The sequence below is a fragment of the Balaenoptera musculus genome, chromosome 16 (assembly GCF_009873245.2).
Source record: "Balaenoptera musculus isolate JJ_BM4_2016_0621 chromosome 16, mBalMus1.pri.v3, whole genome shotgun sequence".
Taxonomy (NCBI): Eukaryota; Metazoa; Chordata; class Mammalia; order Artiodactyla; family Balaenopteridae; genus Balaenoptera; species Balaenoptera musculus.
Window position 1 is genome coordinate 47,755,915 of NC_045800.1, and position 26,627 is coordinate 47,782,541.

A 26,627-nucleotide genomic window follows, 5' to 3' on the forward strand; every position below is an offset into this window, starting at 1 on the left:
TCTGTCTCCCGTTCTGTTTGTCACCTCTCTTTCCAGCTGAAGTGCAAAGTGAAAATAACTCTGCAGTCATTTCCTTCTCAGAACTGCTGGACCCAAAAGAAAGGTCAAAGAAAACAGATGCTTCTGCTTTACTGCAGAGGATCTTGAAAACCAAACTTCATCTTTTTCCTGATGGGAAAAGTAATGTACGTCCTTTGAGTAATAAAGAGACATTCCAGATAATAATAAAGCATAATAATCCCTAACATTTATTGATGGCTTCACAGTGTGCCAGGATCTGGGCTCTGCTCCTTTTGTTCTTTCATTTTTATCCTCATAATAGTCACATGAGGAAGATGTTATTACCACCCCCATTTTATAGAGGAGAAAACTGAGAATTGTGGGGTTGAGTAATTTCTCAGCCACACAGATCCCAAGAGAGGGATTAGCATTTACACCCCGGCTCTGAATCTCCACCCTGAACTGTGTACATTGTGTTGGCGACAAAGAAAACAGCCATCTTTTTTTTTTTTTTTTTTTCCCTGTGTCCCCATTCCATAAGTTGACACACATACTTCACTTTGGCCAACCTTCAAAGCATTTTCTCAAACATACATGTGCCCAGGGTTGTTGTGTTCAGTAAAGGGATTGGGGTGGGGGCATTTTTTGCTGGGATCTTACAGCCTGTAGAAATATGTGCTTGGACCACCAAGGGCGCCATCCGGGCTGCGTCTCTGCACGCCAGGGCGGGCATCACTCATGCTGCGAGCAAATCAAGCTGCCTGGAAAACAACAATCACCACGACAAACTGAACAAGTTGGGAGATGGAGTGATTTTCCCAAACGTATCACTGTTACGATCGTTTTTCTCAGGAAAGACTCCACAACATATACTCCTGTTTCTTTGCCAAAAGCCCTAACATGTTCTGACACCTTCTCCACGTCTGATGAAGTGAGTCCCGGTGTTCCCGACCACCTGTGCTGCCTCTCTCCCTTCCCCACCAGCACGCAGCTCGGCCACGCTGTTTTCTGAGCTTCATCTGGGTCACGAAGGCAGACTGGGCTTGAGTCCTGACTGCCCAGCAGCCTTGTGGCCAGGGGCAAGTTGCTTCACTCTCTGAAACTGTTTTTAAGGCTCCAGATAGCAGGCTTGGTAGCCGGGCAGTCTGCTGAGAACTCATTAACATACATGAAGAATGAGGCATAGCTTCCTAGCTCAGAACAGCTGACCCAGGGAAGCCCTGCAGCCTGCAGCCCATCTTTTGTCTGGAATTGAGACAAGGAAGAGGAGTTTGCTGCCTGAGGAGAAAACAGGAAAGTGTGTGCTTCTGCCAGGAGGGTGAGGTGTGGGGTGATGGCGAGGGCCGTGAGGAAGACTGAAATCCCTTCCTGGGAGTATGTGATAGAAGCCCTCTCCCCTCTCCCGAGGGAAGCTTCCATAAATCCAACTTTGTGCGTGGCTCACTCTAGGCAGGTGGATTTATTTGGGGGCGCCCTAAGAGGAGGATGAGGTGAGTGCCAACAGCTCCTGCAGGGGTGAGGGTGGTGATTCAGGTCCCAGACTGGAGCGGGGGTCCCCGGAGCTGCAGCAAGCTGCCTCAGGTCCCAAAGGCCCTCCAGCTGCTCTGAGCCGTGGCTGGTTTAATCTTGGTGAGCACCCCCGTTGTGTTTGGTGGCTGATCTAGTGAAAAACGTTTTGGTTCCAGGTGACAGGAAAGCTAACTCACACTGGCCTAAGAAAAGCCAATCACACTCGCCTGGGTGGTGTCGTGCTCTGATTAGCCGGACACGAGTTTTCAGCTGCAGCAGAGCAGAGTTTGGCTTCCCAGTGGAACCAAGAGTAGGGGAGAGGTGGAGCCCTAATGACAGGGCTGTTCCTGGAAGAAGGTGGAAGGGAAGCTGCAGAAGTGAACAGCCACTGCCCACCACAGTGGCCAAAGGAGAGAGCCAAGTCTTCTGTGCTCCACGGACCCAGAGGTTTTCCAGCTACCAAGAGCCCAGGGAGACAGTTTCCTCTAGCAGGTCAGCTGATCCCCAGAGGGAGATGCTAAGAAATTGTCAGCAACAGTTTGTACTAAGCACGTTTCTCCAAGGCATTTAAGCAATTTCCAACATGCTTTGTTAAGCGAGAATGCCACACTGCCCCTTCAGTAAGGGTTGATTGCTGGTATCTGAGCCTCCTGTTGTCGACCAACGTGTCGTTGAGAGCTCACTGGGTGACGCTTGCTGTGCGCCAGGCTCTGGGGCAAGAGGCACAGAGAATTGAAAGAGGACATGGCTGCTGCTTTGAGGAGCTCTGTGACCCTCTTAGGAGACAGACACACGCGGATACAAGGTGCCAGGCATTTGTTCAGAGCCAGTGGAGGATGAGGGCTGCAGGAGACTAGAGAAGGGAGCCCACCAGGCTGTTGGGAGAGACAAGGATGAGGAAAGATGAGCCATTTGAGTCGGGCAGCATTTACCAGGTGAAGTAGGGCATGACAGGAGTGCAAAGGCTTATAGGCCGGGAGGGCCTGGTCTGGTCACTTAGGGCTGTGGAGCGGACAGTGGGCAAGTGGAGAGGTGAGTGAGGCCTATATCATAAAGGACTCTGATGCCCGGCTGAAGAGTTTAGGCTTTATCCTGAAGCCATGTAGGGATGTTTCAGTCCGGGTTCAAGCTGTGAGCCACAGAGCTGACTCTGGCTGAGACAGATTCAAAAGAAAATGTGAGAGGGGAAGCCAGGGAGCTCAAAGAATTGCCAGGAAGTCTGGGAATGCAGGCTGGACTAAAAACAGGGACAAGGGGACTTCCCTGGCGGCGCAGTGGTTAAGAATCCACCTGCCAATGCAGGGGACACAGGTTCGAGCCCTTGTCCGGGAAGATCCCACATGCCGCGGAGCAACTAAGCCAGTGTGCCACAACTACTGTGCCTGCACTCTAGAGCCCGTGAGCCACAACTGCAGAGTCCGCGTTCCACAACTACTGAAGCCCACGCACCTAGAGCCTGTGCTCTGCAACAAGGGAAGCCACCGCAATGAGAAGCCCGCGCACCACAACGAAAAGTACCCCCTGCTCGCCGCAACTAGAGAAAGCCTGCGCACAGCAACGAAGACCCAACACAGCCAAAAATAAATAAAAAAATAAATTTATAAAGAAAAAAAAAAAAGAAAACGGACAAGGGGAGCCAGAGGAACAGCTCAAGTCACACAACAAAACAGGCCTGGGAGGACCCCATGGCTGTGGCTGCTGAAATGGCAGCCTGCACCACATGCCTCATTGGATGCTGGATGCTGTGGTTGGCATGACAGCCTGGATGACTCCAGAAACTGGGCTAGCTGCCACAGCTGGAGCCACAGAACACCTTATCCATTCTCTCTTCATCCTTGTGCCAAGAGTTCTAGAGTCAAGGTCTGGGGAAGGTGCATCCAACTGCCCAAGTGTGGGTTCCTTGCCCATGGCAACACTCGACTTCCACCAGGGCCCATAGGCGGAGAGACCCCCAAGCACACCATGATGATGGACAGCCAAAAAAAACCCATAAAATATACACAGGGAAGAAACAGGGTCTGATTTATACTTTAGAAAGATTATTTCAGCAGCAATGTAGAGTGGTTTTCAGGAGGAGATAACGGAGACAGAATAACAAGATAAGAATCTAGTGAAATAGTCTAGGCAAGAGATGTTGAAATCCCAAACTAGGGCAGAAGCACTGGCATTGTCGAGGAAAGGACAGATTAGCGGTGTCTCAGAGGCAGAAACAAGCGAAGATGTTAAAAGAGTAATTGGCTGTCTCCAAGTTTCCAAATTAAGTAGGTTATTGATCATAACTTTAATTATCGAGAGGAATACAGTTGGAGAGATCGAGTTGGGGAGCAGATGTGTTAGGTTTACTGCAGGTTGTCTATGGACATCCCATTGGAGATGTTCAGGAGATGTGGGACAACTATTTGTTTTTGTTTTCGTTTTAGTTACTCAGCTTCTATCTATTCTGGAAACAGATCCTCTATTTTCCTTTTGGGAAACTAACCTCTCTCCCACACAGTCCTTTTGGTTCCAATAGGATTGAGTCCCCCTCCTCTCAGTTCCAGAAGTGGGCATGACCAACCCAAGTCACAGTGATTAATTCAGAAATGGACACAGGACTCAACCTGAGCCAATGAGAGTCAAGCCCTGGGGCTTTTGCTGGAACATTTGGGAAGGTAAAGTTTTCTTCCTGCTAGGGCTGCTATGCAAGTGAAAGGTCAGCCTGAAGCAGCTTGTCATCTTGTCACTACTTTGGGTCAGCTTGCATGAGAATGAAGCCAATTCCAAGAGATGGAGACAGAGTCTGCTGTCACTGATTGAGCACTTGTATCCAACCAAGCTTGAAGCTGTACATGTAGTTTTCAGTTAGACAAACCAATGTACTTCCTATTTTCTTAAGCCAACTGTATTTGGCTTAAGACATTTGAAGGTAAAATTTCCTAACTAGACCACTGGAATTTGGCATCTGGCACTTAGCAAAGAAATCAGGACTGGGAAAGGTGTTGGGCAATTATAGCTGAAGCTGTGGATGTGACCTTAGAGAGAAGGGAGAAGAGGACCATGGACAGAACCATGGGGTGAGCCAATATGTGGGCGCTGGTACAGAAATACATTTAGAAACACTTGTAAATACCTTCGCGGTTATAAGCAAACAAGTAATACTGGGACCCTTGTTATAAAGTGCTAATGCTTGTAGCAAGTTGAGAAAAGTTTTATTTAGGACAGTTAAAAACACCACGCTGGTTTTGTTTTTTTGTTTTTTATTTCTACAGAAAACTACTGAGACACGATTAGATGTTTTGGAAGCATTTTTCAAAACCAGGGAAAATAGATGTTTCTCTAAGGACAGTTCCCAGGAAGGCATACACTATTCAAATGCCATTGGGCTGCCTGGCATTAGTGCCAGCCCCCTCCTCACTTCAGAAAGGACAGTAATCAACAAGTAGTTTGGGATATTTTCCCATTGTGAATTGTGGTCTTTAGTTCATTTAACCCATTTCCCCAGTGATGCTGAATTCCTAATGAATATTTAAACGACTGGAACATTTTAAAGACAAGAATCAATCAAGCCTTGGAGCCTGATCACCGGCTGCTCTGAGCCTCTTTGGTGTTATTTAGGCTCTTACTTAATTTTGGTGAACTTTGAAATTTGTTGCACAAGCCTGGCTTATTTTATATGACACTTTAACTAGATTATTGTTGTCATCCATTGTTGTTGAAGTAGACTCAAAGGAGGTCGGTTTGGGGAAAATTACAAAAATAGCTCGAGTCTCATTCCAGCAATGGGAGGGGGTGGAGCTGGAATGCTTAGGCTTAGGATGAGGGTTTAGCCCATAGAGGAGGGCTCAGCTTCCAAACTCAGCCACCTCTCAGCTGTGTGAGAGAGCCTGGTTGAGTCCCTCACCTCCTCTGAGACTCAGTCTTCCCACCCAGTAAGAGAAAATACTGTGAAGGGCTGTATAAGAGTCTTTTGAGGATGAGATGAGATCAGGTGCATCAGGAGGTCAGAACAGTGTATGGCACTTAGCAAGGGCTCAATAATTGACAGATGTCAGTAAAGGAGCTCAGTTTTTGCCTTTTTCTTATTTTTTATCGTATACTAATAAAACAGCAAGTACTCATTTTTAAAAAATCAAATAACATAGAAGTATATAAAGTAAAAAGGAAAGTTCCCCTCCTATCTATTTGCCTTGATCGCAGGTGACCCTGGGCAAGATTCCTGACATATTTTTACTTGTGCAAATGTGTACACACACTATACACAGACTGCACAATTGTTCACATGTATATGATGTGGACATCTTTACAAAACCAGCACCTATAGATAGATATAGATACTATCTCATTCTTTTTAAAGTTGTTCAAATAGTTCGGAGAGAGGAGGTAACTGACTTTTTTTGGTAACGGTTTTATATGTGTAAAATTCACATGTCATACAATTCACTCATTTTAAAGTGTACAATTCAATTGTTTTTGGTATATTCACGGACTTGTATAGCTATCACCACAGTCAATTACAGGACATTTTCATCATGTCAAAAAGAAACCCCATAGTCTATCAGCCCTTCAATTCTCCACCCTGCTAGCCCCCCAAGTCCGATGCAACCACTAACCTGCTTTCTATCTCTATTGGCTTATTTGGACATTTCATACAAATTGAATCATATAATATGTGGTATTTTATAATTGGCTTACTTCACTTAGCATAAATGTTCTGAAGTTTCTTCCAAGTTGTAGCATGTACCAGTACTTCATTCCTTTTTATGACCAAACAATATTCCATTGTATGGATACATCACATTTTGTTTATCCACTTATCAGTTGATGGACATTTGGGTTGTTTCCAACTTTTGGCTATTATGAGTAAATGTTATGAATATTCATGCACAACTTTTTTGTCAACATATGTTTTCATTGCTCTTGGGAGAGGAATTGCTGGGTAACTCTGTGTTTTAATTTTTTAGGAACGGTCAGACTATTTTCCAAAGTAGCTGCACCACTTTACTTTCCCACCAACAGTGTATGAGGGTTCTGATTTCTCTATATCCTTACCGAAACTTGTTGACTTTTTGATAATAGCCACCCTAATGCGTGTGAGTGATACCTCACTGTAGTTTTGATTTCCATTTCCCTGATGACTAATGGTGTTGAGCATCTTTTCATATGCTTGTGTCAGCCATTTGTATATCTTCTTTGAAGAAATGTCTATTCAGATCCTTTCTCCATTTTAAAACTGGGTTATTTGGTTTCTTTTATTATTGAGTTGTAAGAATTCTGTATGTATTCTAGATACAAGTCCTTTAACAGATGTACGATTAAAAATTTTTTCCTCCCATTTCTGTAGGTTGTCTTTTCACTTTCTTGATGCTATCCTTTGAAAGACAGAAGTTTTTAATTTTGATGAAGTCTAATTTATTTTTTGGTTTTGTTGCTTGTATGTTTGGTGTCATATCTAAGAAACCATTGCCTTATCCAGGGTCATGAGGATTTACCCTTGTGTTTTCTTCTAAGAGTTTTATAGTTTTGGCTCTTACCTATGTGTCTTTCATCTATTTTGAGTTATTTTTGTATACAGTGTGAAGTCAGGATCAAACTTCATTCTTTTGCATGTGCTGTCCTGTTGTCCCAGCACCATCTCTTGAGGTAACTAATTTTTGGATCTTCCTCCATATACTGAATTCTCTCTTTAGTTCAGAGAGTCTTTCAGTTGATTCTTGTTTCTTGTGTTGTCAACAGCCCTCTGCTCTGCTGTGATCTGGTTTCTCTGTCAATCTAAACCTAACTGCTTTATTTTTTAAACGTTATTTATGTAATTTTTATTTAATGTTATTGTATAATAAAATATACAAATTTAAATTTAAATACAAATTTAAAAGGTAAAAAGGGTGTCTAGTGAAGCAGTCTCCCTCTCACTGCTGTCTCTCTGCTACCCCAAGCGTGTTTCTTGGTATTTTATGCAGATTCAATGTATATACATATATTCTTTCTCTTTTTTTAAAAAAAAATATTTATTTATTTATTTTTATTTATGGCTGTGTTGGGTCTTCGTTTCTGTGCGAGGGCTTTTTCCAGTCGTGGCAAGCGGGGGCCACTCTCCATCGCGGTGCGCGGGCCTCTCACTATTGCGGCCTCTCCTGTTGCAGAGTACAGGCTCCAGATGCGCAGGCTCAGTAATTGTGGCTCATGGGCCCAGCCGCTCCGCGGCATGTGGGATCTTCCCGGACCAGGGGTCGAACCCGTGTCCCCTGCATTGGCAGGCAGATTCTCAACCACTGCGCCACCAGGGAAGCCCTCTTTCTCTTTTTTTTTCACAAATAGTAACAGTATGTACTTTTCTGAGCCATATTTTTCATGCCTTTTTGGACTTAAATAATATATCTTGGTGACTGTTTCATAACAGTGCTCCAAAAATACCTCTCGGTCTTTTTACAGGATGCACAGGTTTCCACTGCTTGAATGAACTGTGGTTTATTTAACCGATCCCTTGTTAGTGGATATGGGGCAGCTTCCAATCTTTTCTTATTACAAGCCATGCTGTAAAGAATTTTTGTTCATGTAGAAATTTGTATTTGCAGATGTATATATTCAGGATAAGAGGAATCTATTGAATCAAAAGAGATATGCTTTAAATTTTTGACAAATATTGCCTGATACCTCTGCAGACATTTTATCAATTTACACTGCTGCCAGCAACGCATGAGTGTCTATTTCCCACATCCTTGCCAACATGGAATGCTGTCTCATTTTTTTGATTTAATATCTCATTTTTGATTTGCATTGATCTTATTATGAGTGAGGTTAAACATCTTTTCCTTGTTAAGGACCATTTATATTTCCTTTTCTGTGAATTGTCTGTTCATGTCCTTTGCCTTTTTTCTGTTGGGTTGTTAATCTTTTTCTTATTGATTTGTGGAAGCTCTGTATAGATTAAAGATATGAGTTGAAAATGCCTTTCCTTATCTGTATTTTAATGTCATTTGCATTTTGATGTCATTTGCATTTTTTAAAACACAAAATCGTTTTTATTCTTGTTGAGTTAAATTTATCCATTTGTTTGTCTATGTCTTTGGGTTTTGAGTCATACTTAGAAAGGCCTTCTTCACTTCAAGTTTATAAAAATTTTCAAGTATGTGACTTTATTTACTACATCTAAATGTTTGATCCATCAGGAATTTATTCTGGGATAAGGTTAGGGGAATCCAGCTTTCCTCCAGATGGCTATCCCATTGTCTAACAACATTTTCAGAGGAAGCACTCTTTTTTACTAATTTGGAAAGCCCTTTATCATACCCTACATTCCTCTGTTTGTCGATTTCAGATTTCTATTCTATTTTTGACTACTATTGCTTGTTTATATTTCAATATAAACTTTAGAATCAGTTTTTCTTGTTTCCAAAAAACGCTGTTGGCATTTTAATTGGGCTAACATTACATTTCTAGATTAACTTAGGGAGAGTTGATTTTTTTTTTTTTTTTCTTGGCCACGCTGCTCGGCTTGCGGGATCTTAGTTCCCCAACCAGGGATCGAACCCGGGGCTCCGGCAGTGAAAACACCAAGTCCTAACCACTGGACCACCAGGGAATTCCCGAGAGTAGATATTTTGTGATGAGTCTGCCTCAGTATTTAGGAGGAGGAAGGAGATACGAGGAGAGGGGCTTTTGAACTACCTAGAAACGTTCCCAGACCTACAACACTCAGCTTGTCCCAAGACCTGGCACCATAATCCTTCAGTGATGACTGAGACCCCTTTAATAGATACAGGAGATGTCTGGTGAGCATCTACTTTGTGCCAGCGTGTGGCTGAGGTTTCTAGTCACCCCACATTAGCTGTACTCCTCATCTTCTCTAGTAATAAGGTGTTTTAGTGCACGTTGCTGCTTGGCTGAACATCTTCATTTCCTGGTCCCTTTTGGCCATGTAAATGCAGGATCATATGGGGCTTCTGAGAATTCTTCTTAAAGAGAAGGGCAAACCCTTTCTATTGCTCCTTCCTCTTTCTGGCTGCTTGCAACACAAGCCAGATGGCTGCAAATCAGTAGCCCTCGTGGACTAGGAGGCTCCGTGCTAAGATGGGTGGAGCGGTGAGGTGGGTGGATTCGGGATCTCTGGTGACTGAGGAGCAGCCACAGTCTGGACTTCTGTGTTAGTCAGGATTCTCCAGAGACACACAACCAATAGGAGATATCTATCTATATCTATTTCTTTATCTATATCTATATCTGTTTATATATATGTGTGTGTGTGTGTATATAGCGAGAGAGAGAGAGAGAGATTTATTATAAAGAATTGGATCACATGATTATGGAGGTTGAGAAGTCCCACGATCTACTGTCTGCAGGCTGGAGACCCAGGAAAGCCAGTGGTGTAGCTCCAGTCTGAGTGCAGGAGAAGAAGATGTCCTGGCTCAGAAGGTCGGGCAGAGACAGCAAATTCTCCCTTCCCCTGCCTTTTTGTTCCATTCAGGCCCTACGCCGATTGGAAGAGGCCCATCCACAGTGGGGAGGGCAATCTGGTTCACTCAATCTAATGATTCAAGTATTAATTTCATCCAGAAGCACTCTCATAGACACTCCCAGAGTAATGTTTCAGCCAATATCTGGGCATCCCGTGTCATGCTGACACATGAAATTAACCATCACAACTTCCCCCTTTTAACTGGTTTCAACCACTGTTAGTTTGTGTTTTCCTTCGATGTGCTGCTGAACTTGACCCCACTCATCCAGAGCACAGGGGCAAAGAGCAGAGAGCCTCTTCCTGGATGAGCTCAGCATGTAGAGGAGCAGGGAGAGTGGGGAGAGAAGCAAGCCAGCATCCTCCGTGTGGAATACCACACAGTAGGAAGCGCTGGGGGCTGTACCTGGTGCTGTAGGCGGGAGTGGGGTGGGGGCAGGGAAGGCCTAGAGGAGCACCTGATAGGTGAGTGGGAACCTGAAAACTGAGCAAGGTCTTGTCAACCAGAGAACAAAACAGGGACATTCCGGAAGGTGGAAGCAGCACGAGGAGAAAGGCAGCAAAAAGAGAGACGTTTTGCATTGAGGAACTCTGAAAAGTTTGGGGTTTCCGATCTGGGGTATCCTACACCAGATTGCCCTGTGTGTAGGATAAGGTCTAGGTCAGTGGTAGGACTTAAAAGGCATGAAAAAACATAATGAATTTGGGGAACAACTTGTAGCACAATAGTTATAGTAGTTCAGAAATATACTTCTAAGTTTAAAATAAAAGTTGAAAAAGAAGCACTTTATAAAAAATCATAGGCGTGGTTCTCAGTCTAGGTTTCCCTGTTCAAAAACACTTGGGGCTTCCCCGGCGGCACAGTGGTTAAGAATCCACCTGCCAATACAGGGGACATGGGTTCGAGCCCTGGTCCAGGAAGATCTCACATGTCGCAGAGCAACTAAGCCTGTGCGCCACAACTACTGAGCCTGCGCTCTAGAGCCCGCGAGCCACAACTACTGAGCCCCCACGCCACAACTACTGAAGCCCACACGCCTAGAGCCTGTGCTCCACAACAAGAGAAGCCACTGAAATGAGAAGCCCATGCGCTGCGACGAAGAGTAGCCCCCACTTGCTGCAACTAGAGAAAGCCCGCGTGCAGCAACAAAGACCCAATGCAGCCAATAAATAAATAAAATTAACAAACAAACAAACAAACAAAACACATCAGTAACAGCAGTTCACTTAAGCGCGGGCTCACTCCCCTGGAGAGGGGCAGTACATCGTGTCAGAATCCACAGAAGGGGACTTCCCTGGTGGCTCAGAGGTTAAGAATCTGCCTGCCAGTGCAGGGGACACAGGTTTGAGCCCTGGTCCAGGAAGATCCCACACGCCGTGGAGCAACTAAGCCCATGTACCACAACTACTGAGCCTGCACTCTAGATCCTGTGAGCCACAACTACTGAAGCCCTCGTGCCACAACTACTGAAGTCCGCGCACCTAGAGCCCGTGCTCCACAACAAGAGAAGCCACTGCAATGAGAAGCACACGCACCACAACGAAGAGTAACCCCGGGTCACCGCAGCTACAGAATGCCTGCGCGCAGCAACAAAGACCCAACACAGCCATAAATAAATAAATTAACTAATTAAAAAAAAAAAACAAAAAAAGAATCCACAGAAGGTGTCTGCAGGTCAGACATGGCCAAACTCTGATACATTCTCAGGGACATGTTCCTCCCTCTCCAGCCCCCTTTTCCCTCCTCAAGAATCAGCACCTACTTTGCCAAGTAAGAACACTTGCATTGTTTTTTATCCAAAGTAAAAAAGCTAATCATGTAAGTGTGTGTTTTTATTAAACAGATATATATAGAAAGGCAAATAATTTTTATATGCCTAACCCAAAGGCTGCCTGGCTCTTCTTAGCTCATGAGTATAAGTGAAAGATTAGCAACAGAAGTGCAAGTCTGTGCAGTAGTGTCCTCCCGTGTGGCTGAGGACAAGTCCACACTCTCTTTGTCTGGACAGGAGAGTGGGGGGGAACCCCGTTGTCTCCCACCTTCTCCGGGCCTCCCCTCCGGGTGGCTTTCCTCCATATTGCCTGGAGTCACCTCCAGCAGGTTCCGGGCCCACTGCCTTCCAAAGCCTCTGCTGCTGCTGTGCCCATCTTGGGGGCCTGCTTCCTTCCCCCTTGCTCTTCTCTCCAGCCCAAGAGTTGACACAGACCGGGAAGGGTAGATCCCTCCCTTAAGTCCCCACATCACAGCTCAGAAGTCCAGAGCTTGCTGGAGGCGCTGCGATAGTTGGTCACACTCATGGGGTACCAGCCACAGGATACTTTCTGGCCTAACCTCCAACCTACCTCCACGCTGCAGAGACCGGCTTCTCTCATGCTCCAGGACAATGTCCAAGCCCTCTTAGGTTCCTTGGAATCCAGGCCCAAGAACACGAGGCCCAGAGGGAAGGAGCATCCCAGCTCACCTGTCTGGGGATAGCCTTCCTGCCCTGCCCAGGACGACGTAGGGAGGGCAACTCCATTCCATTCACAGGGGAATCCCGCCCTTCCTACAGAGATGTGCTTTTGCTCTAACTCCACCGTAAGACCACTCTTCTCAGAGTGCTGAGGGCTTACGTGGATGGGAATCGCTGAAGCACGTGATAAAATGCAGATCCCTGGGTTCCATTGCTGACTCAGAGCTTGGGAATGGAGCCCAGAAACTGCCGACAAGAGATCACAATATCAGTGCATCCCTGGAGTCAGAAGTCTTTGGTCTTAAATATTATATATTGAGGGTGTCAGTAATGCAGGCTAGCCTGAGCTTCCCCCAACCTGTTACTCCTGCATGAAGAGGGGGTTGACACTTACCATTCTTCTGGGTCTCAGCTCTTGACCTCTTCTAAACAGCTGCTCAAACAGGAACACACACTTTCAAAAAGCTCTGTAACCATGCAGGCAAGTGTAGTCCAACACCTCGCTTAGAGAAGGAACATTTGCCATCAGGAGACAAGATTTGGGGGGGTGCAGTTCTGCCTACAACTGGGCCCCCTCGTACCTGATCACAGGGAACAGTAAGGATTTTTAGGGGCCCAGCTTCTCAAATGTCTTCATTTCAGAGATCAGTAAACAGAGTGTTTGCTTTTCATTTGCATAACCAAATGGTTTCACTAGAACAGAGTAGTGGACACACACCACCATCGTAGACAGGAGGGCTATGGGCCTCATGGGAAGGGTGACCTTGTGATTTACAGGGACAATTACATCCAGACCAAAGGAGTAAACTGAAGGGGTCCCAGGTGAACAGGAACAGATGGTCATCCTGCTAATGGGCCGGGTGCAGTGGTTTTTGTTCTGTGGTTGGCACTGTGTTTTTCCAAAAAATTGAGCCAACACTTTAAAACCAAGAATTTCAAATAAAAATCCAGATTTCTGGCTCTTCTGCAAAAACTGAGGAGATTGGTACCTCAAGGCCCGCCTCCTCCTGCCCAGCAGCGGCGTTGCTGGAGCTGAGCGGTAGCTCCCGTGACGCATGGGCGCCTGCTCCGCAAGGCCATCATAGCTCACTCCCCGTGGTGTCCCCCGGGGGCCAGGTCCAGGGGCCGTCACTGTGCTCTTTGTCCTGCTGTTTCCTTTTACCAGCTTAGTGCCACTCAGCCTGCTCCGTCCCAACTCTGTGGCCTCACAGAGGGTGACCTCTGGCCCCCATGGAGGAGAGCTCGGGTCTCCACCCCAGTCTCAGAGCGTCAGCTCACAGCCAGGACTGGAGCCCCTGATCACACTACTGTACAAGTAACCACAAATAGACACTTTCGCATGAACTGTTCAAGCAGCTTGGGAAGAAAATTTCTCTGTGCCTTATGCCAGCGACCTGGGGTAGCATTTTCTCGTTTTTCACCTGGATCTGGCCAACTGCGTGTTTCTTCGGGAAACTTGGCACTTACAGGGTGTACACACGTTGTCCCTTGAGTTGTTCCCCCCCATGGTGCCCACAAAGCGCACAAGCTGGGGGTGAATGTTTGACGCGGGGGGGATTTGAGTGTCAAATCCCGGTATATTTGCTTCTGAGGGTGTTCAGAGTCCTTTGGGGTCCTCCCCATCCTTTCACTGCTCAAATGTCCCAGGAGTTTACCTTGGAAACTGATTTTTGACACAGTTCTCTTACATATGGCCTTGTCACAAGTTTTGTTTGTCAAGGTTTTGAAGGGTGAACTCACCAAGAGAGCAAGTACAGCCAGCAAGGCCCCAGGCAGCAAGCCCAAGGTGACCCCTAAAAATCTCCATTCTTTTAAAAATTTTTTAAACCAGATGAAAAGAGCTTAGAGATTCCAAATTTCATCAAAAAACTAAGATACAGCTATGCTTCTAATTTTATTCTGAAAAGACACTTTCTTTACACGTTCCAATAGGGAAGAAATTGATTTGACGTCTTACAAAACTTAGATGTGATTTAATTAAGTGGCACTTTAAAAGCATTAAAAGGCATCCAAATGCCTAGTTTGTTGAAGCATGGAGTGCTTTTGCCTTCAGTTGGGAGCAAGCCATGTTTCCTGTGTCTCTGCAGGGAGATATCTTTTTAAGAAGACGTAAGAGGGAGGCAGAGGAGAAGGATGAGGGCACGTTTCTGCAGACCAAAAAATGATTACATTTCCAAAGACAAAGCTCTTCTTAATGGATGACAGAGAAGAGCTAGGTTATATAGACAGACGACCTCTATGCCGAATTCTTGATTTTATTTTAAATGTTTATTTGAAAAGTACCCCCCTCCCAGACACACACACACACACACACACACTCACACTCATATGCAAAGTAAAAATCAATTCCACCATTGAGAACATTTACAAAAAGGAAGAAATGATAGTCCTGCAGGTCTCCTCCCTCCACTCACCCCACCCATCTCTCCAAGCCTACCGCCCAGAGGTAACCTTGGGGCTTTTTCCAGTAGTGCTGATTCATATATCATTTCATTCTGATCTAACTTGGAACACAGCGCCCTGGGCACAGGATCTCCCAGAAGCTTTCTGCACTTGGTTTTTTCTTAGAACCGTGTGCAACCTCCCCTTACCAGCCCTTCTACTCTGGCGGTGGGGGAAAGGAGAGCAGGTTGGGTGTATGGGGGCGCTGCTCTGAGACAAAATACAGGCCAGGGTGGAGGGTGTGTCAGAGCAGGGCAAGGTGGCTGCAGGGTAGACCCCTTGTACCAGTTAACTTTGGGGTCCTGGAGCCTGAGGAGCTGAAGTTACCACACCAAATGCAGATGGTAAAGCCTGCAATTTTATACCCCAGCAGAAGAGCTTTTGGCAGTGAAAGTAGGAAGCACCATTCAAGCAGGAAGAAATTTCCCTGGTTCAAGATGAATGCTTAGACAGTCAGCAAATGTTTTGGTCACATGGGAAGAGGTTCAACATAAAACGTTAAGTTTAAAAAAAAGATACGTAATTGGATACATACGGCATGATCCCAAATTGGTGAAATCCATTTCTATGTATGTCTAGCTCTTAATGAACATTCAGATATAAATGGAAGAAACCCCAACTGAAATAAACCAAAATGTTATCAAATTTATACTTTATCTTTACCTGTAGTTTTTCATTTTACTGTAATGAAAATGTACTTCTTTTGTAGTGAAATGTTTATATGAAAACAAATAATAACTTAAACTGATCTTTGAGAAAAAGGGACTAAATCCAGGGTTACTAAAGACGTGTGAAAACCGGCACCAGACACCGGGAAGAAGACTTGTTTTTAGCCTCAGGTTCTCAGCAAAGATGATTAAATATTTCCAGCATCCTAAGTGATTCGTAATCTCTGAATGAAATCTGATAAAGTGAAACTTGGGCTGAAAATGAAAATTCTATCTCCTATTTCATCACGTGCGAGAAAGAACTTGGCCAAGTGGTTTCATGGAGTACCAGATGCCTTTGCAGTTCTGGGGCGCAGGGGGGTTTGAGGTTCCCTGGAGCAATGGGAAGGATGGCTCCCCAGGTGCAGTGAGGCTGCAGGGAGCAGGGTGGCCCCGCATTCCTGCGGGCTGTGCACCCAGAGCCAGCCGCTGCCTGTCACAGGCCCTGAAAGCCCTTCTCTTTCAAACACAGCGCCCGGAGTCTTCTGTGAAGGAATCCAGCTTTCTTCTGTGATGCCTTCTTACCATGACCTCACGGTTAACATCATTAGATCAATATCTGCATTTCTCCCTTCTCCTTTACTCTACAGCTAAGAACGCATGCTACAGTTTGGTGCAAAGATCCTGAAAATAAAATGAACGTCATTTTGACACGGCTGAGGTTGACACTGACCACAGCTAAAACCCTTCTTTAACTCCGCTGGCTGTGTTTTCCTCTAAGAAAAGAGACAGGGAGCCACTTTCCGCTTCTGTCCCGGCCTCTTTCGGGCCCTCTTCAGACCAGCCTGTTGGATTGGCTAATGCAAAAGAAGGCAGATCATTTTCTTGTTTTAAAGGAAAATAAATGAAGATTTGTCATTAGGTAATTATATATTACAATGTTAAATATTATTCTATTGAGAGCAAGAAGTAAACCTGTAGGAATAGGCAGGTTTCCAAATACTGACATTAACTTCTGGTTCAGATTTTCAAAGCCCACTATTCTCCCTCCCACCATCCCCCTCCTGCCTTATCCTTAATTCTACCTCTTCCTAGCTCTTCACTGCTATAGAGTGGAATCTCTGATGCTTCTGGCAACTTTGCGTTATTAGCAAGGGATGGCGCTTTGTTATTAGATTACCTTTTATTATTTCCTTCAGCTCAACCTGTACCTGATATTGGAGGGCTCTCCCTATGGGTTGAGATTGAGAGATGCTGCAAATGGTGTGGTTTTATTACTTTTGCAGGCCCCGTTTCCTTGCAGTCAGGTGAGAAACCTGGCTGTGCAGGCTGAGGGACAGGGGGTGTTGCCTTGCCTGAGCCCAGCATCCACGGCCTGGACTGGCCGCTTTTGCTTGTACTGCAGAACGGCGGGAGGCACCTGCTCTTCTGCTGACTTCAGATGCCTGTTCCAATGAAGAGATCAGTAGGTATTTAGTACGGCTCTCCTGGCCTCTTTGCACAGTGGGTCTAGTTTACCATCGCCTCCTAGGGAAATAGATATAATTTTCTTTTAGCCAGCTTTATATACAATGTCATGTCATATAAGACAAACATACGGCTTCCACTAGGAGAGCATTTCCAAAGGTCCCAGCCTTTATAGAGTATTAGTGGATTGGGAAAGCTTTTACTTTGAGCAGAGTGAGGCATGCATGATGCCAGCCTGCTGAGCCAGAAGCTCTCTGAGGCAAAGAAATCCATAGAACGTAGCTGATGATGCCATACACTGCCGGCATATCAACTCTGATTGTCTTAGCTAGCCTAGATAGAATAATCAAACAGAACAAAAACCATTTTCAAGGTAAATAATAATAAAACACACATTATTAAAATGAAAAACAACAAAACAACCTATTCTCCCTAAATTTGCACAGTCCCATTTGACGTCTAGAGCTAAAACTTCATTTTCTTTCCATCCCTCTTCTGTTTCCAGTGTTCTGGGAAGAAGCCCAGAGCATCAGGCACTTTACTGTGTATGGTTTAGGATGCGCTCATTCATGTGCCACAGAGCATGGGGCTTTGAGTAAGAATTTAAAACTCAGAAAGAAACCCAATTTGAATATGGGCAGGACACATCGACCACTTCAACTAGAAATGGAAGTGCCCCAGAGAAGGCAAAATGCTGATGGGAAGGGCTTACCAAACTCCAAGTCTTTGATGTTGCAGTGGAAGACAACTTCTCCATTCACCATGAGTTCCACCACATTGCAGTCTTCTATCTTCTCTAGGATGGTCTGGTGTCCATCTTTAGCCAACACAGCTGGAAAAGATGGGGAAGGATGTGGGTGCCATGGGGATAGATGAACCTGATATGCAGGTGTCTTCATGGATGGCAGCGACTGGTCTGCTCTCCAGTTGTTCATGGCTGTAACTCAACATCCCTGGTGGGTGCCCACCTGGTACTGGCCCCGATGTGCCCTCCCCTTTGCTGGGAAGCACAGCCAGAGACCTGAAAAATTTTGGTTTTGGTTGTGATTTGCCCCAGAGCCATATGATCAGTGAAAATATGAGCTTTCTCTAGGAAGAGTTTTTGAGCCTTTCTTACAGAGGTGATGCTCAGTGTTGGAGGGGATATACGGAATTAGGTAAAGTCTTACCCTGATGATGGAAATACAAATTGGTCACCTTTCTGGAGGGCAATTTGGAAGTACATACCAAAAGCCTCAAATGCCTCACAAAAATTAGAATTAAAAAATGATTCTAATCTCTGGCCCAGGAAATTGCACTTACAAGAAAGCTCCCTAAGGAAAAAATCAGAAATACAGACTTTTGCAACAAGATATTCCTTTCTGTACTACTATAATAGCAAAATACTGTGAATAACTTACATGCCCAATAATAAGAAGATGGTCAAGTAAATGGTGGCAAATGCATATGATGAGATTTTATTTGGACATTTCAAAAATGTTTATAAATTTTTAATAGCAAGAAAAATATTCGTAATATAAGCAAAAAATCAGGGTACATGTATAATATATATTAAAATATGTATTCAGGGACTTCCCTGGTGGTCCAGTGGTTAAGAATCCACCTGCCAATGCAGGGGACACGGGTTTGATCCCTGGTCTGGGAAGATCCAACATGCCACGGAGCAACTAGGCCCGTGCGCCACAACTATCAAAGCCAGTGCGCTCTAGAGCCCATGCGCCACAACTACTGAGCTTGTGCGCCTAGAGACCGTGCTCCGCCACATGAGAAGCCACCGCAGTGAGAAGCACGTGCACCTCAATGAAGAGTAGCCCCTGCTCACTGCAGCTAGAGAAAGCCCGCGCACAGCAGTGAAGATCCAGCGCAGCCTAAATAAATAAATTAAAAAAAAATATGTATTCAGTGCAATTAATGTGTATATATTAGGAAAAAAGAAAATATCCAGTGATTATCTTTCTGTGGTGAGATTATGAGAAACTTAAAAAAAAATTCTTTTAGCATATTCTAGATTTTCTATAAAAATCAGGAAAAAATATTTTTTTAAAGCTAATGGACTAAATTTTTATTCTCCCCTTTGGAATCCGCATTTTGGTTATTACTTACATTCAACAGCTCCTTTTCTAGAGATCAGCTATGGGAAAATTGTTAGATTTATTCTCTATTGTGGAAATGCAAGGGTATATGGGTTTAGGAGAAATGATGTGCATGGAACAGCCTGGAGCTCTGTTTTCTCCAACACATTTCTCCCCATGTTTCCTGATATGTTCACCCTATAACCTCAGTGTTAGAGTTGGTTCACTAAATCACCACCTTTGGCAGTCTTCATTCGTTGGTGAGAATTGTGGTTAGAATGGAAAGAGAAATCAGATGGTGGGCATGTTTTTTAAAGTCTTAGCATTTCAATCAGTCCTATGTGGAGAAAAGCAAACAGCTATGTCAGTTAATTGCATTTAATTACAGAGACAATTGCTGTTTCAAAATGTTGCCATGTCCACTTCTTCATCTTTTAATCAGTTCAAGAACATCCAGCCCCAACTGTGAACATTTTAATTGCGTGATTTTAATTTCACTTCTGGAAAGGAACTTCAAAAAGCAACTCAGCGAGGATCTCCATTAACAAGATAGTGCTCCTTGGGCACCCAGTGGTGGCCCTAATTGTCCTTGTGACTGACTGCTAACACCTCTCTCTACAGAACACCGGCATCTTTTTCTCTGGCATATTTATGTTATTGTATCCTATTTAAGTGTCTTGTTCTTAAACATCTTTAGAGGAAGGCACTCAGTTTGGACCAGTGACTTGTTTAAATGAAGCAGTCCACCCAGTTTGGAATGGCCAGTGAATCGTCCAGGGAGGCATAAAGGCAGTTTGTGGGCAGAGATTTCTGGGGATCAGATACTCCCCCCAGCAGCGCCCCCTCTGGAGAGGGGAGTTATAGCCAGAGAGGGAAAAGCTGCAAGCTGGTAGGTAGGAGGCAATTTGGCCTCCATGACCTTGGCTTTGCATTGTCTGAAGACGCTCCTGGGACATGTACTTCAATTTGACTGGGAGAAATCAGGAACAAAACAGCTTCTCCATGCCCACTTTACACCCCACCTCTGGGGGCAACGTGCTACCTCTATTCTGATAACACACAATACCAGCTCTCTAAATCCTGGGGGTTCTGCAGAGAAGGGGTGCAAATTCCACCTGGGGCCGGTCCCTGTGACCACAGTGTAAGGGAGGAGGGGCTCTGTAGAAGGAGACCCGGGAAGGTATGTACCCCACAGCCTGCTATGGCTCTTTCCCTGCAGAGCACATCTCACCAAGCCTCATGTAACATCTGCGTTTGGGGTTTGTTTTATGAGAACAGCAGCACTCTTTCGTGGCAAGGTTTACCTAAGAAATAGGGTTTAATCCACCGAATAACCCACCCTATGGAGGTGGTGGCAGTGCCAAAAATGGGAATATGCCTCAACATCTGAGCAAATGAAGCCCTACAGGAAGAAATCCTCCTCAACAGAGCATGTCAGTTCTCACTTTGCCTTACAAAGCCCCGTGTCTCCTTCACTGACCACAGTACGTCCTCCCCCTACCCCCCCCCCCCGGGCCTGGTGTTAATACAGCTTGTTGAATAAACAAGCTCCTAATGGCGCTGGGCACCTCCAACGACTCTTTTGGACCCCGAGTGACATAAATCTGAGTCTTATTAAAGCGATAAGCCACCTCCGAGTCTACTTCATCTACTCATCCTCAGGATACCTGTCTCCTTCTCACCACTCCAGGATGTGTTGAGCCCAGCTGTAGGGCGGCCAGTGCAGGCCTAAGGGATCAAACTCGGAGAAGCACCAGAATTCCTGCAGCTCATCCAAATGCCACCTCTCTACATGGAGGACCCATTTTTTTTCCTATGAGCTGCTATGGGTTGTCTATTCAAAGAAAGGTCAGATAAATATACTCCATGCAACAAAGTCTTTGCAAAGGCAGTGGCTAACTCCAGCATAAATCAACCAGAATCTGTAAGGCCACCCGCAGAAAACCTGACTCTTTGAAGTGGCATCTCATTCTTCAAGGGGGATTTGGGTGAGCTGGAGGGATATGGAAAAGTCTCCCCCTTCTCAGTACTGGTGGAATTGTGCGCCACCTGCAAATGATTTACATGTTCCTGGTTAGGAAGTCAAGGCAAACAGACAGGCATCTCCCCCTCCTCTGCTCGGCACAGATGCAAAGCTAATGACTATTAACGTGTGTAGCTAATGCATAGCTAGGGACAGGAGGATGGCACACAGAGCAACTTAGCTAAATAAGGATGGATTCTATTCTTATGAGTCTTTTCCTTTTTAGCAGGTCATTTGGCAGACTTAAGTACAGCAGGCAAGAAACAACCATGGCGAGGGAAATTAACACTTCTTGTTAAGCATTAGTTAGTTTAATTTCATCAGTATTGAGGCCATAGTCAGGACATTTTTGCTAAGCTATTATAATTCATGGGTAATAAAGAAAGAAATAAACTTTTCAGATTGCTTAAGGCATGGTAAGTTCAGGAGAGATCAGGCATATTTCCAAAGCCAGCAGGGTTTCGGGAAATGATAAAGGGCTATGATTTTTAAAGAAATGCACAGAACTCAGAGGCAGATTTTACAAATGAGAGCCTGCAAATGCACCACTCTGTGCTTGGTGTGATGTTAGTTGGGTCTAAAGTGATGGGGGGAGTGTTGAACAGAGAAAGGGGAGCAGATGCTCCCTGCTTTGCTTCTGTTAACACCCCGGCATTTGCCACCAGCCCTCAGTAAATGTTGGCTGCCAGTATTATATGAACTACCATTCAGGGATATACAAAGCTAACTTTAAAAATCAACCACCTGCTGATACCTTGCAATACTCAAGTCTCCTTCAACCATAAAAATTCTCCCCTTGATCCTCTTAAAATACGCCTTCCCCTCCCCTACTGTGGGAAGAGCTGCCTGGGCTCTCTATTTCCTCATCTCTACCACTCCTTTACCTCCTGCAGTTGGAGCCTCTGCCCACCTTCTCCTGAACTTGCATCCTCAGAGGCGAAGACCCATTAGCACATTCAATGGCTCACCCGGTTCTCCCCCACCCTTCCAGCAGATTCATGCTCTGACCTATCTCCTTTCTTGCTTCTTAAAACACTTGTGCTGGTAAAAACATATTTTAAACTCTAAAATTTTATCAGATTATAAATGTAATGCAGACTGATGAGTTCTTAAAAACCTTAAAAATTACAGAAAAGTAAAGGACATAGATTTAAAAATCGCCTATAATTCTTCCCCTCCCCCTCCTTTTGTCTTTTTCAGTGGAAGTGAGCTCATAGTGTACATAAAATTCAGGAATATGCTTTATTCCTTTAACACAATGGTTGTGGCAATCCAGCCCCATCAGTGCACACAGATCTGCCGTGTTGCGTTTCATGTGACAGATGTACAGCAATATATCCAGTCATTCCTTTTTCCGGTTGTTTCCAATTTTTCAAGATGACCAAGGAATGCAGAAAATCTTCATGGGCATGTTTCCATGTACATGTGCGAGTTTTTATATATTTATGAAATTGAGAAATGGAGTAGCTGGATTCTACAGTATACAGTTAAATTTTAAGACACTGCCAGGTTGCCCCCCAAAGTTACTGTGCCAACTTCCCCTCCCATCACAGGTCTTTGGGAACACTCTATGTCTTTCATCAACCATGGATTTATCTTTTTCTAGAGATAACTCCTGCTAACAGTTTGGTGCCTATTAGCTATTTTCTTCTTGAAATCCTCATCTCACTTGCCTTCTGTACCTCCAGGTTCTCTCCTACCGTTGCAGCCCTCAGAGGGACCACTGCCCATGTCCTGTGGTCTGCCTGGTTCTGACTTCCCTTGCTTCTTCCACAGTCTCACCTTCTGTGGTTCCAGCATTCGCTCCATGCAGGTTCATTTTAACTAGTATTTATCAGTCCTTCAGATATGCCAGGCACAGTTCCAGACTCTGGGACACAGCAGAGAACAGAACAAACAAGAATCCCTGAGCCCCTGAAGCATTCATCCCGGTAGGAGAGAAGGATAACAAGAGAAATAGGTGAAATATATGTTGCGTTGGGTACTAATGAGTGCTAGGAAGAAATAAAAGAGGAGGGAAGGGAGATAAGGAAGAGGGAGGCTGAGGGAAGTGTCGACATTGTCAATGGAGATGCTCAAGGAAGACCTGTCTGTGAAGGTGACTTTTGAGAAAGACCTGAAGGCTGAGAGAGTAAAGAGAAAAGACCAGGGATTTCCCTGGTGGCGCAGTGGTTAAGAATCTGCCTGCCAATGCAGGGGACACGGGGTTGAGCCCTGGTCCGAGAGGGTAAGTAGCAACAGGGGGAAATGAGGTCAGGGAAGTCATCAGGAGCCTGGCAGGTCACTGAAGGAGCAACCAGAATGCTCTCGGAGGCAAGGGCCATGCTCTGACTCAGGTTTAATGGCAACACCTGGCTTTGAGAACATACTGCAGGGGACAAGGTGGTCACAGGGAGCTCAGTGAGGAGGCCAGGGCGGTGATCCAGGCAAGAGATGACTGACGGTGGCTTGGACAAAGAGGCCGAGGGTGGTGGCAGGGAGGTTAAGGCGTGGTTGAATTCTGTCGGGATACTTTGAAGATAGAGCCAACAGAATGTGCTGCTAGACTAGATGGGGAGTGTGAGGGAAAGAGAGGAGAGAAAGATGCCTGCAAGGTTTTTGGTTTGAGTAGGTGAAAGAATGGCGCTGCTATGAACCGAGATGGAAAAAATGCAGGAGGCACTGGTGAGTATTAGGAGGCTGGTTTAGATATTTTGGACATATTGGTCCGAGATGCCTATTAAGCATCCCAATGACACTGAGAGGTCCTGACTGCAGATATATGATTTGCAAATCTTTTCTCCCATTCTATAGATTGTCGTTTCACTTTCTTAGTAGTGTCCTTCGATGCACAAAAGTTTTTAACTGTAATGAATTTCAATTGTTCTGTTTTTTGTTTTGTTGCCTATGCTTTTGGTGTTCAAGACATACTTGCCAAATCTAAGGTCATTCAGATTTGCCCCTATGTTTCCTTCTAAGAGTTTTTTAGTTTCTAAACTTAGACCTCTGATCAATTTTGAGTTAATTTTTATATATGGTATAAGGGTCTAACTTCATTCAAAATATATTCATGTAGATATCCACTTTCCCCAGTAGAAATTGTTAAAGAGAATGTTCTTTACGCATTGAATAGTCCTGACTCTCACGACAAAAGTCAATTGACTATAAAGGTGATGGTTTACTTCTAGACTCTCGATTCTATTCCATTGGTCTATATACTTATCCTTATGACAGTACCACACTATTTTGATTACTGTAACTTTGAGTAAGTTATGAAATCAGTAAGTGTGATACCTCCAACTTTGTTCTTTCTCAAGATGGTTTGGGCTAGTCTCAGTCCCTTGAAATTACCTATGAATTTTAGGATGAGTTTTTCCATTTCTGCAAAAACACCACCATTGAGATTTTGATAGGAATTGCATTGAATCTGTATACTGCTTTGGGAAGTATTGTCATCTTAACAGTATTAAGTCTTTCAATCCATGCACATGGTATATTTTTCCATTTACCTAGGTTTTCTTTGATTTCTTTTAGCAATTTTTGTAGTTTTCAGTGTATAAGATTTGCACCTCCTTGGTTAGATCTGTTCATATGTGTTTTGTTCTTTTAGATGCTATTGTAAATGGAATTGTTAATTTCCTTTTGAGACGGTTCATTGCTAGTTACAGAATTACAATTGATTTTTGTGTGTTGATATTTTTAAATTAATTAATTACTTTTTGGCTGCATTGGGTCTTCGTTGCTGCACGTGGGCTTTAGTTGCAGCGAGCAGGGGCTATTCTTTGTTGTGGTGGCTTCTCTTGTTGTGGAGCACGGGCTCTAGGCACGCATGCTCAGTAGTTGTCGTGCACGGGCTTAGTTGCTCCGTGGCATGTGGGATCTTCCCGGACCAGGGCTCGAACCTGTGTCCCCTGCATTGGCAGGCGGATTCTTAACCACTGCGCCACCAGGGAATTCCTGTGTGTTGATTCTGTATAGTTAAACTGTGCTGATTTTTTTTATTAGTTCAAACAGTGTTTTTGTGAACTCTAGGGTTTTCTAGCCAGACACTGACTGGATCTGGAGCACAGCCCCCTGAACCTCGCCTCCCATCTCCATCCTCTTAGGGAGTACTGTTACTTTTACTTTAACCCACCACCCCTTTAAGGCTGTGCTGGTCCAAGCTACTATCATCTCTCCCCTGGGCCACCACAACAGTCCCTTGTCTCCCTGCTTCCATTCTTGGCCCCCTCTAATCAGTTCTACTCACAGCAGCCACAGTTTCATTCCCCTGCCTAATACTACACAGCCCTGCAGGATCTGGCCCCTGTCCACCTCTCTAGCCTCATCTTCGCATCAGTTCAACAAATACATAGGTCATTTGTTCATGCTTCCAGCCTTTGCAGATATTAGTCCCCCAATCCGGAATGCTCTTTCTTTCTTTACTTGGTTAGCTTCTCCTCATTCTTTAAAGCTCAACTCAGATGTAATTCAGGCAAGTAAACCTTTCCAGATCTCTGTCCTCTCCCCTCCAATTATGGCCAGTGGCAGGTCCCACTATGATTACGCTCCTGTGTCAGACCCTTGGCACAGCTGTCAGTTAGCAGTCAACAATGACACAGTCACTTTAAGGACACGTATCATGTTCACCAGTGTGTCCCCAGTACCTGGAAGAGTGTCCAACACATATTACTTGCTCAGTGAAGGTTTGTTGCGTGAATGGATGATCAAGGGACAGACTCTCTGCCATTTTTCAGCCACGTACCTTGGAAAAGTCACTTAATATTCCTGCTTCTCAGTTTCCCAATGTGTAAAGCAGGGTACGTAATATTTTCTATCCAGATAATTTGCATTTACTACCCAGCACCCAGTGGGCTCACAGTGTATGTTTCTTCCCGCTCTAATACTGAGGCAGCAGAAGCCAGAGGAAGATGCTAAAACATCCTGCAGCTGTGGGGCTTAGGGCCGACTTTCCAGAGGAAGTAGCACTCGGTCTAGGTCTGAGGAATGAAGGAAGTCTAGGCAGAGGGCACGGCCTGCACAGATGCTCAGAGGCTGGGGTGCACCTGGGCGCACTCAGCTGGGTGGCCCTTTGGCGCTTAGCTGCCTACCTAGCAGGCCCTCCAGGCGGTAGGTGCGGTGCTCCACTGACAGGCCGACTGAGCTGTACGGCCCCTAGGGCATGATGACCGACGCGTTCCTGGGCATGGCCGGGCCTCCTGCCAGGGCAATACGGGGCAATACACACTGCTAGGCAACTGCTTTTCAGGCCCTTGGGAATGGGCGCGGTCGTGCGTGGGTGGGAGGGGCCACGGAGGGTGGGCGTGGAGCTCGAAGATCCCCTGCACCCCAAGTCCTCTGCCAAGTGCCTGGCGTAGGGACTGGGGGTGAGGAGTCTCCCTTCTTGAATGCCTGCACCAACTACTGTGTGCCCGCTGCTGGTGTGCAAAAAGGCCACTTGCTCTCGTAACTGGCGCAGCCCGGTAAACACGGAATTTCAACTTGGTATGGCAAGTGTTAATGATAAATAACAACAATAGCCAGCGTTTACAGCTAGTTACAGAAAGTATGTGTCAGGCGACAAGCTAAGCACCTTCCATGTTATCTCGTTTAATCATTTTACCGTTT

The 26,627-nt window shown here is 45.1% G+C and overlaps 1 protein-coding gene across 1 annotated transcript; it reads right to left on the reverse strand.

Annotated features, from left to right (window-relative positions):
* Positions 1-16,941: 16,941 nt before the first annotated feature.
* Positions 16,942-26,207, reverse strand: C16H10orf53 (chromosome 16 C10orf53 homolog). Its single transcript, XM_036827855.1, is given in 3 exon segments — positions 16,942-17,006; positions 17,659-17,778; positions 26,111-26,207. Coding segments are annotated over 3 exon segments (282 nt in total).
* Between the last annotated feature and the right edge of the window lie 420 nt (positions 26,208-26,627).